General features: G+C 40.7%; 1 protein-coding gene across 2 annotated transcripts in view; it reads right to left on the reverse strand.

Moving 5' to 3' along the window:
- Positions 1 to 17,167, reverse strand: part of hspa12a (heat shock protein 12A) — a 55,593-nt gene that overhangs the window by 19,049 nt on the left and 19,377 nt on the right. For both annotated transcript variants that reach the window (XM_079362993.1, XM_079362992.1), the window contains exons 2-6: positions 12,143 to 12,219; positions 9,679 to 9,803; positions 4,047 to 4,233; positions 2,113 to 2,217; positions 1,731 to 1,847 (exon numbers count right to left, since the gene is read on the reverse strand). In XM_079362993.1, the coding sequence (XP_079219119.1) occupies positions 1,731 to 1,847; positions 2,113 to 2,217; positions 4,047 to 4,233; positions 9,679 to 9,803; positions 12,143 to 12,219 (611 nt within the window). The remainder of the gene's footprint in view (positions 1 to 1,730; positions 1,848 to 2,112; positions 2,218 to 4,046; positions 4,234 to 9,678; positions 9,804 to 12,142; positions 12,220 to 17,167) is intronic.

A 17,167-nucleotide genomic window follows, 5' to 3' on the forward strand; every position in this document is an offset into this window, starting at 1 on the left:
AACAGCTGGGAAACATGAATGTGGAATATTCCAGAATGAGAAATTTGAATGTTTTGTTTTGGTCACAGAAACAAAGGGATCATGATTTTAGGGCGATATGCAGATTTTCTGTGTGGGTATTATTACATATTTATCTGTGTCTAATCAGAGAGAGAAGAACTCTGAGAAGAATCAGCAAATCTGCATATCGACCTCAGCTCAAGGCAGCTTCTTCGCCTTGTTTTACCAGCTGTACCCAACCTGCAGCTGTAGTTCTCACTGTTAGTGACTTGACAGAGAAAACGATCGTAAGCAGGTGAGTGCAGTAACAGTGCACAGCTTTATAATGTTGACTCTTCATAAAGCTCTCAAGCCTTAACATCTCTTAAAATCATTTTTTTTTTTCAGATCAGGTGACTTTTTTTTTGCCTTGGACAGAAACTGGTGGCGTTGAACCTTTGTAGTCCAAATGTAGATGACGTCTAGCAACATTTTAAATTGCTCTGCTAGGTTTCCATCAAGCATTTTGTGATTGAGTTCATAAATGGTGACACACGGTGCAGCTGTTAAAGAATGGACGTTTAAATCTTAGAGCACAAATGTATCAGTATACATATCAACACAAGGTAAACAGCTGTCAGTACTAAAGTAGCAAGAGTCAGATTAAATGTCAACAGCACAACTTGAACATCAGTCGGGCTCCTTCGTGCCATTTTCATGAAGGTCAGATCCTTCAATCCCTTCCCCCCTGAAAATTCACAACACACACACACACACACACACACACACACACACACACACACACACACACACACACACACACACACACACACACACACACACACACACACACACACACACACACACACACACACACACACACACACACACACACACACACACCACTTTCTCACATCCAATCACTGCTTTCCTGTCTTTTCCTCTCATCCCCCTTTAGCCTCTTCTTATTACTGCAGACAGCCACACCCAGGTGACCACTCTGGGGACACGCACACACACGCACACAAACTCATAAAATCTCTACTTGTGAGGACAGTCTATATACATCAGGCCAATATAGCCATCCTTCTTTCTTTTCTGCTTCCTCTTATGTCTCCACATCGAGGACTTTGACTCCCTCTTTGTGACCTTCACTACAGTCTGGAGGTCACTAAGTGTGTGTATGTGCGTGTGTGTGTGTGTGTGCTTGTTCACTTCAATATTGTGTCACTACATTTTCTGTATTTTTTTTTTTTCATCAAAATCACATATCGCTGATTTGAAATATTCCCTGAAAACAATGGCCATGCTCAGTATGTTTGTCAGTAAAATGAATGCAGCTAATGTTCATGTTACATTGGCATGACACGTAACATGAGTGCAACATGGACGCATCTCTATTTCAAGCTAGCACACCTGTAATGTACAGTGTGTATGTGTGCATAGTGAAACCTAGACCTGCATAAATAAAGAATCACTACAAGTACCGTGTCTTCGCTGATGTAAAACAATGCAGCATCAGTGGCGTCTTTCCTCCTCGGACTCTTCTTCTTGATGGAAGCTATGCTAACATGTATGTGTTTTTGTGCTAATGTTTGTCGTGTCAGACGACCATTGTTAGAGAACCATACGCACAGCTCCTGCTTCCTGTACCTCTCATTACCTCTCAGGTAAGAAGTCTGGTAATTTTAGTTTTCGGCACGAAAAACAGAAGTCTGAGGACAAAACCTGAAAGAACTTTCTCAGCTTACCTTATAGGCAGCTTCCCTCATAAACTGCTTTGCAGGCATCTTCCAGATGGCAGGGACAGTGATCACCCATCTCACGTCGTCGTTGTTAAAATCTCCACCTGTCTGATCACTCAGCTCCTGTGGTAGGACAAGTCAAACACAACCTACAGGTTAGGAAACTCAGAGATCATTTCAATTCATACAAATGTATAACAGGTCAGAGAAATGTCATTTAATTGTCCTTAACTACATCTTCATTAAATTCTTCCAATTGATGAACATTTGCTCGATGATTCGTACTTTTTTACAGTGTAGCTATAGATTGTCATGAAGAGAAATGCATGGTATACAGTATATAAAACAACAGTGAATGCATGCGTGATGATGATGGGGGGTATTTCACCTTCAACGCCTGCTCCTTAAAGAAGGCCAACGCATATGCAAAGATATCCAGCGCTTTCACTCGCTTCCCATTGGCTGCATGGAGATCTGTGCTGATGGACAGATTCTGTTTGCAAGGAGAAGGTGCACAAGTTAAGAGTTTTACAGAGGACATCAATCTGAATGGAGCAGGAGACACGTCTTCATGTAGAGATGAGATATAATGTTGTTCTCCTGTGTTGATTTGATTCCTGTAAGATGTTGATTTGTGTTATTTGAGTCTTTCCAGTGACTCTCAACAGCCGACAGCCAGACTGCAATCAAATATTGATGGTGACCAGAGGATGATTCCTAATGGCTTCTGTAAGCCCATGACCTTTTCTCCAGCTCAATCGTCCCACTAAAGGAAACGTCTGGTATTGTCCTATACTTATTAACAATGATCGATGCACAGCCCGAAAGCAAACATATGATGGTGGTCTCCTGCACCTTTCTGATTCATTCTTCCCTTTATGTAGCTCTGGGCTCCAAGCCTTCTGCTTCCCACTGAAGATCACAGATTTAGCATAAAGATCACAGATTTAGCATAAGATTTAGAGATTTGATGATTCAACAAATGAATGATTCAATTTGACCCCTGATTTTAAGGTCAGGACTCAATTCTATCATCTAATGTCATCATAATTTTTTTTAATGACTGTGTGTGAGTACATTTCAATACAGGCCGATTTATTTCGATTTTTTAAAATGTTACTGAAAATCAGGATGTGAGGTGTTTCTTTAAGGTCTAACACAGCAGCGGTCTCATTGCTGACATTTTCCCTCCATGTGTTTATTTTAAAATGTGTTGGTGCAGTAGGTCAAACTAAAGCACTAACAATATCGCAGAGTTTTTCGCGTCGAAACAAGTTGATAGGACTGAATTGAACTGACAACTGTGAAACACGGCAATGAATACCTGAACGAAATCGACTAAAAACTATTCAAACCTCACTTTGTGTTTGTTTGTTCTTGTTATGCACACACACACTGGGATCCTAGAGATGACACCTATTTTACTCTTTTTCTGTCAAAGGTACCACATTCAGCTTTTTCTGGTTGTATTTGTTCTTAAGTGTGTTTTCCAGGTTTCTTGCGCATGTTTAGGCACATCTATGTGCAAAAATTCAAAGTCTGCAAAAAAACGACCTCTCCCACGTCTTCCTGTTAGCTGTTGCTGCATGTAACGCTCGACCCCTAGCCGCCCGTGTTGAAAATTGAAGTGTGACATCATGTCAGTGTGATGTCACTAATCCAAGGCCCATTGGCTTGTTGTAGCAAGCACAAGCTCATGCTGCTCCGCTTAGAGCAACAGTCTGAATTCCCAATATGGTAAAAGGGGCAGGACATCTCTCAGAACAATGCCGAACAACTGACCAATCACGAGAGAGCAGATTGACCAACCACTCAGATCAGACTTGGCACTCGGGGGACCCTATGGGGGACTGAGTGCTAGAAATACAGGCAGATGAGAGACGCTGCGTGGAGCGGCAGTACATGAAAACCAACATTTGCGATTGTGAACGTACTTTAGTCGACACATAAAATAGATATATTAAAAAGGGCAGAATATGGGACCTTTAAATTCATGTCATTTAAATGTAGCGTAATCCACATGCTATGGTGTCATGTCCGCATGAAGTACGGCTGTATTACAGTAGAAGGAAACATGTCTGAATAAAAGCAGCACAGCAGACACAGAGGCACGCTGCTGATGGAACAGCAGCGTCCAGACAGAGCCTACAGTCACCGGCTAATATGCCTCATGAAAATAAATAGAAGGAGCAGTGTGCTGCAACATCAGCCAAGGTGAGGCACTTGTGCTGCTCAGTATGCTTGAAATAAAAAAAAAAGGAAGTAACTTGCAGATCTGCCTGTCATGTATTGACTGTATGCGCGGTTTATTTGCATCCTTACTGCAGTGGTGTGGAGCTTCATTTTGAATTTTTCCAGGTACAGCCACTGTTTAGACTCGCTGGGGTCAAGGTCGTGGTAGAAGTCACGCGCAGCATAGCCAAAGCTGTGGAACTTCCTGTCTGGAGTGAGCAGGATGGTGGTTGGAGTCTTCTGATTTGACACACCAGGGTCACCGCCTTCCCAACGCCTAGGAGGAGAGAAGTGAGCTATTAAAACACACATGTGCAGTATAGTTCATATCATTCTGATTTAAATTGATCTAAAATCAAACAATAAGACCTCAAATATAACTGACACACCAGACAAGGTCGGACAGATTTTAGTGATATGAGGTATTATTGAATTGATATAGAAATCCCCACAAGCAAAACTACAAGTGTTAATGGACTTGAGCTTGTATGTTTCTTTACGACGCAGGTCACACCTATCCATGCAAACCCATTCACACACTGACGCCAGAGGCAGCGATGTGGTGGGGCCATCAGAAGTAACTAATCCCACTCATACACATTCATACGCCGCTGATGAAGCAGCAGGAGCAACTCAAGAGTTAAGCTTCGTATACGAGGACACCTCAGACGTGTGGCTGCAGGAGCTGGGGATCGAACCCCAACAAACCACCTGCACACCTGACTTAAAATATTTAAAAAAACGTACGTAACAAGGATCTTTAGATGTGGTTTCTTAATTCATAATAGTTCTCGATCAATTTGTTTTCTGTGCTCATCATTGAAAGTTGGATGACAAAACAACGGAGATTAATTATTGCATTAATTTTTGATACAATCATTTGATCATATCTAATTATTTCCAGGATATAAATCATTTTACAATCATCACAATCAGACAGTGTCAGCAGTGTCTTCAGGGTTAATCAAATGTTGCCTTTTGGATCCCTGAGCAGGTTGAAAATCGTTTCCTGAAGGGAAACCGTAGGGACCTAAAGCAGCTCTCGTCTAGTACTGACATCCTTTGCTAAATTCAACATGTACTGCGAGCTCAGTGCTTGGTTCACAGTCAGCACGTTTCTCTTCATGCCTCTCTGTATCATCAAATCAGTCATTAATGGATGTCAGAACGGCTAAATGAATTCTTAATTGAGGCTGCCTCCACATGTTACTGGATAAATGGAGGTCAGCTATTATTATCATTCTTTCTGTTCCTTGGGAGAAGTGCATGATGGGATTATGGAGGTCATCTCACACAGAGCACCTGAGGTGAAGAACTAATTGAGGAGATCTGGGAAAAACTGGATGGAACAACTGAGGCGTGTGACATATGTAGAGTTGGTGTGATCTGAGGTTTTCCTTCTTATATTTGCACTATTCTTTATCTATCAGTGCGTACATGTTAATGTGCCTGTTGTTATGTAGCAAACAAATTATACCAAGATAAGATGTTCAAGTAATTGTTGTCATTTCCTTGTGTGTGGCTTTGAAAACATGAATTCATAATTCCTTCAACAGGAACGCTTATCTTACTTTGGTTTTAGTTAAGTCACTTTGGTCATCAGCAACACTTGTTGTTCTCCACTGTGCGGACGCAGACTTGACTGTGCGTCTCTTTTTAATGTTTTCTTTAGGTCTGTTAAAGGCAGGGTAGGTCATTTCCCCCAAATGCACCTTTTAAGATTTGGGTTGAAAAAAAAACGTTCAATCAATGTCGACACTCGGGTTGAGTTTTACGAACCAATCATTCCCCCTGTCTCCCTGCTCGCTCTCTAACCCTTGCATGCACGAGCCCACACTCAAAGCATGAGCTGAAACCATGGACCAATGGTGCTTGTGCATGTAAGTGAGGGGCGTGGCTTTTGAGGGAGCACAGAGGTGAGGTGGCTGAAGATGGAGCACGGAGAGAATGCTACTTACAAAATCCTGCTAGTTTTCGAAAATGATCAACCTGCCTTTATATGAGCACGCTTCATAATAACATAAAGCATGCATGTGCTGTATTACAACGCTATGTACACGAGGCAATAGGCATGGTTAGTCCCTGGGGCAGTGTGACCGCGGGGGAATGGCACAGCGGGGGGGCAATCATGCTTGAGTATGGTATGGTACAGATTGCCAGAGTGACTGTCCCCTAACCAGCAACAGAATCAGATTTAGAATCAGCTTTATTGGCCATGTATGTTGAACACACATGCTGCTCTCTGTACAATGTAAACATTAAATAATAAGAATTAGCTAAAAACATAAACGGGTAATAAAAGACTAATATGTGCAAGACTAAATAATATATGTTAATATGTTCATGCAATCAGCTACATTTGTACATATTATAATGCAAAGTGTCTTATTGCAGAGTAACAACAGAAGAACGACTTACACATACTTGCATAAACAGGATCCTATGAACATGCACTAGTTGTGTCTTTGGTGTCTTGCTCAAGGGCACCTCTGCAGTGCTCTGGGAGTGAACTGGCCCCTCTCAAGCTACCGAAGCAATTTCCAGATTTGGTCCACACTGGGACCTGAACCCGTAACCCTCCAGGTACCAACTCAGGTCACAGACTGAGCTACTTCCTATTTCAACAAATTCTTGGAAGAGTCGGGCAGAAAGACCAACTCAGCAGAAACAGTCCCAGAAAAGTGTTGCTTTATTCGTCTCCTGATCTTTGCAAAGATTTTGGAAGGATGTGCTCCAAGGTGTCTTAATGTGTCAAGAAATGACACATAAAGACTATATATATAAATATATATATATATATATATATATATATATATATAAATATATATATATATATATATGTATATGTATACTATAAAATGAATACAGGTTCATAAAGTAGGTCCAAACACCAACAAGAGCCAGGCTAGCTGTCCGTGCCCATCAGTAGAACACGCCCTCACATCACATAGAACAGTGTGCACCATGTCACTGATGTGATCACTGAGTCATGCTGGGTGTTTGGTATTCAATGTATTTCACTGGACAGAGGTCAACTGAGGTGAAAAACATTTGCGTAGCACTGTCTGGAAGCTGCATCTCCTAAAAGAAGACGTGCGGAGAAGACGCTTTATCCGTCCCAATCTTTCACCACCACAGTCTCTGTGGCCGTAATCAGGGACAGCTCGCTTCTCCATCTGCATTTGTTTCCCTCTCAACCAGTGAGGACAGCTGATGAATGCTAATGTTGGGTCTATAGGGTGAGGAATGTCTCGTAGCAGCACAGCCGAGGACTCTCCCTCTCAATTCCTTTATATACTGAAAAACCTTCTCAGTGAAACAACACAGGCAGCCTGAGTCCAGCCTTTGTTTGGATAAGGATTTCAGCAGAGGATGGTCTCACCCAAGCTAAATAATCAGGGGAATCTGGAGCTGTTTATACTGCAAATCCTGCAGTAATGGGTAAAATATCTGATTTAGTTTTATGTCATGGTAAGAGCTAATGAGCCGTGTCAGGGGAGCAATTCTACGGCAATGTCCTGATGGATGTGTCTGATATTGTTCTCCCCAAAAGGTACTCGACATGATAGAAGCTCTTTATTTTAGGACTGTGAGAAGAGACTCTGCCAAATCAAAGCTTCAGGATGAAGAGGGATCCGAAAACTGCCAGAAAGGGAAACAAAACCACACTGCTTTTAAAGGTTTAGAGGCACTTCTGTCACTTGGTAGGTTCTTTGATGGCTGAAAATGTGGCTAAAATAAATGTGAAATAGACAGATGTTACAGTGACTAATGGAGTACAGATTTGTAACATTCAAATGGGATGGGAGAGTCCATTTTAGGGGTTACACTTCTGATTTCAATCTATTCTTACATAAAAGAACACAGCATGCACATATTTTACAACACGCTGACTGCAAAGAAACATTTGTTTCATCTGCTGAGTCTGTGCAGCACTCTGTAAAGGCTGGGAAGTCTGCAGTCCAGCCAATGAGTCGGCAGAAAAGCAAAGGAGCAAAATAAACAATGCAAGACCTGAACATGAAATGACGCTCACAGGCAAATGTTTCGGCCGTATGGCTAGAAGAAAATATGGAGACATTGTTGGCTTCTCTTGTTGCATAACTTCTGTGAAGTCACCTACAGCAACCCCAAAGGCACAAAATATATCAACACTTATGATCAGATCAGTCAAACTGACACTAAAAACAAGAAAATCACACCGTCTGTGTGTTTCTTCTTAATAAATAAATCTGAAATCAATTCTTAACTTTAGTTTTCATTCTATTAATTTAGAGTTCTGGCATTTAAAGTTTTAACTGGTATGATTTAATTTCTTGTCATGTTTGTAAATGAAGAAAATCGTGATAAAAATCGAAATCACAATTTCTGCCAAAAAAATCGCAATTCAATCTTTTCCTAAAATCGTTCAGCCTTACTTCACCGCAAACGCGGCAAACAGTTTGAGCTTAACCACCCACAGTATATGAGGTTATAGAAGACAGAGTACTTTAGGTAAACAGAGATTTATCTGGAATCTCTTTACATCTCCAGGATCAGTTGAGGCATTTTACAGTGCAGAGTGGAACTATTTAAAGATACACATACGTTAAAACACTACACTACCCATGTAGCCTAAGAGAGCAATGCAGAGAATGTGAAGAATCACACATGAGCCAGCCAACTAAACACCTGTCTGCCTGTTAACCCCCGTGGTGCCAGGCACGGAGGGCAGCAGAGCTGACCTACAGGGTCATGAGAGTCTCAGAGGGTGAGCATTTGTAAACACACACACACACACACACACACACACACACACAAACAGAATCCTGGGGTCACGCACTAACGGAGAGCTGTCAGAGTGAGGGGGCTGAACGGGAAAGAGGTAATGAGCAGTTTAGGGGTCCAGTGCCTTGCCCAAGGACAAATCAGCAGTACTCAGGAAGTAAACTGGGACCTCTTCTCTAACCAGGTCAATTTCCAGACTTGCTCCGCATCGGCACTTAAATCGGAAACCCTCCAGGTCCCAACCCAAGTCCCTACAGACTGAGCTACTGCCACCCCAACTGACTATGTTTAATGTAATACCAACAAAGATTTAGTTGATTCCAAAGGAAAAATATGAGAATAAGTCAAGGCCAATGAATTCTGTTTAGTCACTTGAAGCTAACACTCAAATGTCAAGAGTTTGTATTTGTATTGTATTAAATGTATTAAATTCCAAAACGATGTCATGGTTTGATCAGATCAACAGACAGAGAAGACAAACACTCTTATAGTCAGTGCACAGACCCGCCCACTTTAAACCTGAGGAACATTCACTCAGACACCTTGTGCATTAATGACTCTGGTTTCTGGGTTATGTTCCTCTTTAATGTGTGGTTTCAACTCTCAAATCTTGTGAGAGATTTTCATCTCTCTGAAAACGCTCTTTGGAGAAAAAGTTCATTTTGGTAAATGAATATATGTCTTACTGGGTAATGTTTCAAAGAAAAGATAAAAGAAAAATACTAATGTCCACAAAGAAATAGAAACAAGACATTTCAAACATTTACAGAAATGTGTAATTAAACTCAGAAATTGAGCTACAGGATTTCAGAACAGATTTTTTTCAATCAATCTATTGAAAATAGATGAGGATAGATGTATTAAAAATTCACTTCAGGTGCAAACTACATTTTAAGGCCCCTCCCACGCTCTCATTGTCCTCCAGTGTGTGTCTGCATTGCAGTGCTCGTTGTACCTCATGGTGTGAATGCACTCCGGCTCCTTAGTGAAGGCGTAAGCATAACCGCTTGACGTGGTGCCAAAGTCAATGGCAACCACCACCACGAAGGACGGTCCTGACGGGACCTGGTCTGTGTCATTCTGTTGGACAGAGAGGAAGCACATTTGATCATTTACTGTGTGATTAAGTTCACAGGCTGAATTTAACAGAAGTAGCTGGCGCACAAAGTAAAACACTCTTTTGACAGAAAAAGTTCTAATTTCTCCAGAAGAGGAAAAACCAATGAAACCAGATCATTAAAAATCAACAGAAAGAAACATTTTTTGAACACAGACTTGAACATATGCAGCACTGAAAACAACAAGTCTGCCACATATTCCTGATGTCTGATACCTGAAATGACAAGTTATTATCTGTCATTATGTTCTTAATTTTCGTTAAATAAAACTCTCTTTCAAAAAATGTCATTTATGAAAATTCAAACTATGACTAACTGTTTTTGTACTCGAAATTGGTCTTGTTCTCAAAACCATTCTCAAGACCATTTTACGAAGGTGTCCGTCTCGTCTTGGGATTCGAAAGCATTACTGTACTTTTACTGTCTTGTGCATGTTTAGGCATTTATTTGCAATAATCCAAAGTCCACCGAAACGCGGCTTCTCCTATCTCCTCCTGTTAGCCGCATGAATCGCACGGTTCCTAGCGCCCCTCGTTGAAAATGGGCTTGTGACATCACAAACCCATGATGTCACGGATCCAAGCCGATTGGCTCGCTGTTGCAAGCACAAGCTCCCCTCGGACTGACAAAGTAGCATTTCCAATATGGTAAAAAGGGGACGTATCTAAGAACAAAGCCAAACGACTGACCAATTACGACATAGCAAATCGGCCGACCAATCAGATCAGACTTGGCACACGTGGAACCCCTGCTCGTTTTGTTTTTTCTCTCTTCGTGGGGGATTAGAAACACAGGCAAATGAGAGAGCCTGCATGTAGCGGCAGTACATGAAAACAGTCTCTTTTTTTAAACATTAGCGATTGTGAGCGTACTTTAGTTGACACATAAATTAGATATATGAACCCCATATATGGTACCTTTTATATAAAGACCGGTCAAGACCACCACTGAGAGGCATTCTTTTCTTGGCATCAGTGTGGAAAACAGATCTTTCTTCAATATGCAGAATTTACTTCAATATTGATATTTAGATTTTTGTCCCGGTTATGGCCACAACCTTCCCAGTATTGCGTCTAGGGGAGTGACACGCCCACCTGCACACAACCTGATGATTTTTTATTGATACTTATGGTCATGTCCTTGTCTCGGTCTCGAGTCAGTCATGACCCCTAAATGCCTTGGGTACGTCTCGGCCTCAGCTAGTGTGGGCTTGACTAAAACACGAGAACCAACCAATAATGACGTTTTTATTGCCATTGTAGATTTGAGATGTCTAAGTTGTTTTTTTGGTGCAAAAAGATTTCACCAAAAGCAATGAATGACAAACAGGTCGTCATGCTCCCTGCTTTGGCACTCAGAATGCCAACATCACAATCAGATGAAGCCCTAGCTACATATTCCCTATCCTCACATTTATTTCACATCAATTTGAAGGCGACTGAGAGATTGGGTTTCATGATAGCTCCGAATTCCTAACTGGAGGCAATTTGAATAAGCAAACAGATCGTTTCGGATGTTTTGTGTTTGACAAGAAAATCACTTTGGTTTTATTTATGCAAATGTTGCTGCCTTCGCATTTGACTGAAAGAAATAACCAGCAATGACAAAAAACATTCTCATCCTTTCCTCCTCCGATGGTAACAGCTTATCTGGGCCCTGTGTCCCTTTTTCTAAAATAGAGCTGCACTTCTGCTGTTTGGAATCACTTTGACTTTAGGAGTAGTGAATCACAAGTAATGTGTAAACATCAAAGTCATAAAATCATCACTATTCTACCATTGTCTTGCAAATCACAAATCTTCCTCATACAGCCTCGACTACAGGGAAAATAAGTTGATAGCAACAGCTAGCTTTCAACGTCTATCCAAAGTTGAGCTATTCAATTTAACAGAGTACGGTTTATAAACAGTTATCACATCATCTTGTTTTTGTTCATTTTGTTACACATGAGGTGGCACAGAGGATACTTCTTATATTTTACAGACAGTTCATTTCTGTGTTTGTTGTCAGTTTGACCCTGCTCATCCCCTTGTGCTCCTTCGACATCGTTATGTAACAAAAGAGAGAAGCAGAGGATTCAATGAACAAAGAGGCCAAACACACTACCAGTATGAAACGACAGAAGTAGTTTCAGCTTAGTGGCTTTAAAGTAATGGGATTTTTTATAAGACCCATATTGGACAGTACATGTTGTCAAATGATTAACAGGTGGCAGATTAGACAGAAGTGGCAGCACATGATGTAAAATCTTTATGAAGACATGTGAGGAGATGTGGAATAGTAATGAGAGAATTGAGTCACCTGAATGTGTGATGGAGACAGAGGTGTGATTCCAGGGTCACCCATACTCTTTGCTGGAGATGGATTGGCCATCGGATCTGTGGAGGAAGACGGAGGAAGACACTTGTAACAAATCTGACATGGGTTTATGTTGAATCATTACTTTAAATACATTCTTTCTTGCTACATACAACTGCAAAGGCCCAGATAAAAGACTGAAGAGATGGTGTGAAACCTGAATCAATGAGTGAAAAAAAAAGTCAGCATTTGATCCATTAGCGCAAATAATATAATCTTAGTTTTAAAGAGATAAGCTGGAGCTCTGTCCTTTCTTTTCCACTTCTTCACTTGCTTTTTGTTGTCTCTATTTCTTTGATTGTCTTAAAAGTGGTTTCTAGCTTGGCAACCAATTGCAAAGGACTGGTTTCCTTTGTCTCCTTTTTCTTTTTCTCCTCACGTTCTGCCCTCTCCTCTGATTCTTTCGTTCCTTTTGTTGCCATAAGGCCCTACAGGGGCACGTCCTGTCTCGCAGCTGGACGTTTAATAGCCCCTAATTCAGAATCATCATTCCAAGATTATGAATAAATAATTTTCAAATTGCATCCTGTTGATGGTGTAGTCCTAGCTGACCGTTGTGAATCTACGGGTGCTATTCATAAAGTAGCTATCGTAATCCTTCTATTTAAGAGGGTTATTCTAATTCAAGCGTCTCTGACTGCAGACTTTTCCATCAGTCTGACCCGAACATATGACCAAAAAAAAAACGTTCAAAGTAAATCACCTTTCTGTCAAAATGTGAAGAAAACTATTTACAGCCTCAGCTCAAAAAAGCTCAAAGGTCAATGAGGTCATCCAGATGTTACCATCTGTCTACATGTACAATCACATGTTAACCTGATCAGCTCAGGACACTTGTCTCTCTGTAGGTCAGCTTCGGTTGACCACGTGACACAAAAAGATCATGGTGCATTTTCACTCTGCTCTGGTTCCTTGTCACAGTAACCTTTAATTAATGAACCAAGATGAGGAAATATTACAGATAACATGTTATACCAAATAAACTTTAAAATGTTTTTCTCACACTAATACGTGTTCCTCGTCTGTCTACAAACCCCCCCAATCATGAGAGGTCCATCCTCTCATGTCAGCGGTGTCCAACAAGGTCACAGGCCCTAAATAAGTAGTTTGCCAACCAAATATATATATATATACACACCATTGATCGAACCGTCACACATGAACCGTACAAACCTTTCAAACATGTCTGAAGATGTAAAAGCACTGTCAGCCAACTCTATAACATTCCCCAGTTGTTACATAATCCACTCCTTAATGGGTGGACTCTTTATCATCATGGGATTCAATAAGAGGATTTATCATCATCTATAAATCTCTATTATTTTGTAGGTTCAAAGTTTAGTGTTTATGTTTAGTGCACAACTGTGCGGATTTTTATCAGTTTCCTCTGAATGATGCAGGGCATAGTGATTTCTGTATGAAATGTGTTTTAATTATGAAAAGACTTTTGAAGCATTTAGGTTAAATGCCTATGAGCCCTTTGATCTGTGTCGCCCTTCAAGCTGGAGAACAGAGGGTCACAAATTGTAGAGCTGCACGGCGGTTCTCTTATTCAAGTGGCATTGTTTTCCAGTTTCTGGAGATGCCTTTGAGCAGAGGGCTTGACACCACCATCATTAGAAATTGATGGCTCCTCTCCTGTAGAAGACTGACAACATGTCCTCCATTCAAACACAAGAAAATGTGTGTAACACCTGGCTTTGAAACACAATGACATTTCATTGTATTGCAGATTGTCTTCCCATTTGCCACCATCATTTTCATTCGTCCGACTTAATAGCCTTCACAGAAAGTGTTCTTTGAACGCACACAATAATAATACTCCCTTAACACCTTTTAAGTGTCTGGCAGAATCATCTCACGACGGGACATCATGTTATCCATCCTATTTTTCTGCCTCGCTCACCCTTTTCTCTAGTCCACCCCTACAGAGTGGATGAGTGGTCTGAAGACCCATAATACACTTTGCCAGGCAATTACGGTGCAGAATTACAGACCACCTGTGGCTACACTCCATCTAGCCACCATCCCGACTGTCTCTCTGCAGCCCAGCAGCCCACTCCCAAAATCACCTTTACAACCTGGACTTTTTATTCCTGACAATGACCAGAAAGAAATCAAATCACAAGGAGAGAAATAAAGCGACTGCTTTTTGGAGTTAACAAGTGCTGTACTGCTGTGGTTTAGCAAACACGCTTTGTTGTTGTTGTTGTTGTTGTGCCATCTCCATTTGTTTACCTCAATGTGAAAATACATTTATGTTCAGTATGTCCATCAGAACATTTGAGTTCTGTGAATATAACTGTTTGACAACACTTTGACCCTTTCAGTCCAACCTTCAATTCAAAACTAAAAAAAGTACGATTGGAACTGAATACTCAATACATATAAGTCATTTTTTGAGAAAAAAATCTTGTTTTATCCCTAAATCAACTCCCTATGAGGCTGGCCACATCTGGTAAAATTGCCTATAACCTCAGTTAAACAGATCATCTGATATACACCTTTAATGTAATGGCCTATGTCAAGAGTGTGACTCAGGCCGTTTTATTTTGCCCAAGTCAAAAGACAAAATAAAACAGCCTAAGTCACAGACGCGCGTTAAAAAAGTAATTTCTTTTTCTCACGTTACATAATTGACAAAGACTGTTATGAGTATGTCAATAGTGATCTGTTTTCATTACCTTGTTGGGTAAAATAATTAAAAAATATCATACATTCAACATCTGGCTCAGTTATTTGTGTTTCCTGAAAAACTTGATTAAGATTGTTCTTTTTTCAGCAACGTTTTTTTATACATCTCCACTTCAAATATATATTTACTGTCTATGACTTTATAACTGAAGTATCAGACGGCAGCTGTGTTTACCATTTAATTTAGTGGTACGTGGTCATCAAACGGCCTTCTCTCAATTAAATCAGTACAAAGTAATTCTATGAGAAGATTGCTAAATGTTAGCATAGAGCAACACAACCCATGTTTAAAACTTAAACAATCCACATGGGACAGCACAACCACATCGAAGCAGCATACAGACAACACAAAAGGTGACCGACTATATTTCAGTATGAGACTAGTTTGAAACTATTTCTGCTGTTTTTTTTCTATTGCTTTGCAGTTTTCAAACAACAGGCTGAAGATGCTAGCAGAGTCACACTCTGGTAATATTACAATACGTTGTCAGTCACCATGGTTCTTTAGCCTCTCATAACGTCTTTGTGGACTTTTCTTAACAGATGCATGTTCTCTAAGGGGGGGGGGGAGATTGTGTGCGTTAGAATCTGAAACTTTATTAATCTCACGAGGACTCCTCGCTGTTACTGTTGCTCTGAAGCATAATATAGCAAATATTTGTAGCAAATATAGAAATATACAACAGTGCACAATTGCACACAAAACCAAATTCCTACATTTTGACTTTGAAAACATCATTTTTCACAGCATAGTTTAGTTTTCCATTTTCCTGATGGGCTGCAGAATAACAATGTTCAACAGGAAACTGTATTCCTTTGAAAAGCCTGTAGCACTCATGTTGACATAGCAGCACTGACGGACTAAAAAAGGATGTGAAGATTCTTATTTTCTCTCCTCTCAGTATGAGCATTGACTTCCTGTTGCCTCACATTCCTTCTCTTCCCCCGAGGACTGAAACTCTGAAGACTTAGAGACAAGAGCCAGATAGTAAAATAGTCAGGTACTTCTACTCTGACTTGAAAGTCAATAACAAGTTTAACCAAAGGCTAACGTCAATCTTCTATTGATTTTTGAAATTGCAAAGGACAAAGAGAATAATGAATCCCGTGAATAGTGATAATAGTATTTTTTTTTTAATCAGCCAGATGAGAGATGGCAGGTCATCCAGTCGAGCTCTGTGTTAAATCAAACAGTATTTCGCTCACATTCTGGCTTCTAACTCACACGAAAATTAGATAAAAGTGGATAATGGAGATAGAACGATGCTTGTTCACCACGCTGTGCCAAATAATGACTCTGTTGGGTAATGACCTCGTTTAAAGAACATCTCCAGCACTTGATGGAGAGATCTCCCCCCCCCCCCCGTCCCCCCGTTTTCTCTTCTGCAAAGACATTTCATCACGTAAGGTATTTCTTACTCGTGGAAGAAAGCAAAAAGTACAAAATGTTCCTGATTTAGACGGGGATGGTGAAGGACTTCACCATCACCTGTATTTTCGTCTGGCCTAATCTTCAAATAAATTCTACTTTTGGCGATTAATGTCGGTGATGCAGCATCACCGTACATCAGACTTCTGCATGTTTTGTTCAGCTCAAGCCAAAATCTTAGTGATAATCTTCAAAAACAGAGCAAACGATGACTGATATTTCTATCATTACCAAGCAAACCCAGCACCGAGCTCATGGTTCAGTTAACAACGGTGCACTGCAGAGCGCCGCCTCTGACAAGAAGACGCGTCCTGAAACCCTGCGCGGGGCGTTCAATGCACCCATAACTGCACTGCAGAGCAAACAGCATCTCTGTGTTTACAGGCACTGGTTGCACACATTTAAATGAGCCATCATGAAATCATTGTGAGAAAAAAAAAATACTCCCTTCAATGCAAATAAGCCTGCAAAAAAATGTGCAAACTTTCCAGGCATCAGGAAAGCAATTCATCTTCGTTGTGACTTTAAAATCACGTTTCTGTATCACAATAAACCCCCTCCCCTTGTGCCTCATCCTCCGTTAGTGGACGAAATGATGCTCCATCATCAGGAGAGCTCAAAGTAAAGGAGAAGACAGTTTTACTCAATATTCAGACACAATAAGAGCAAACTGCATGGATACACTGTGAGTGACTCGGGCCCTTTGTGTCTATGTTTACTCATTTGTAGGACTGTTAGTGATTCATCTGTTAACCACTGTTAAGAATTTAACATTGAAAATGTATGAACCGACCAGCTTTTACCAGCAGTCACATGTAATACCATTTCACACCAAAGAGGGCGTC

The sequence above is a fragment of the Symphodus melops genome (assembly GCF_947650265.1).
Source record: "Symphodus melops genome assembly, chromosome: 15".
NCBI lineage: Eukaryota > Metazoa > Chordata > Actinopteri > Labriformes > Labridae > Symphodus > Symphodus melops.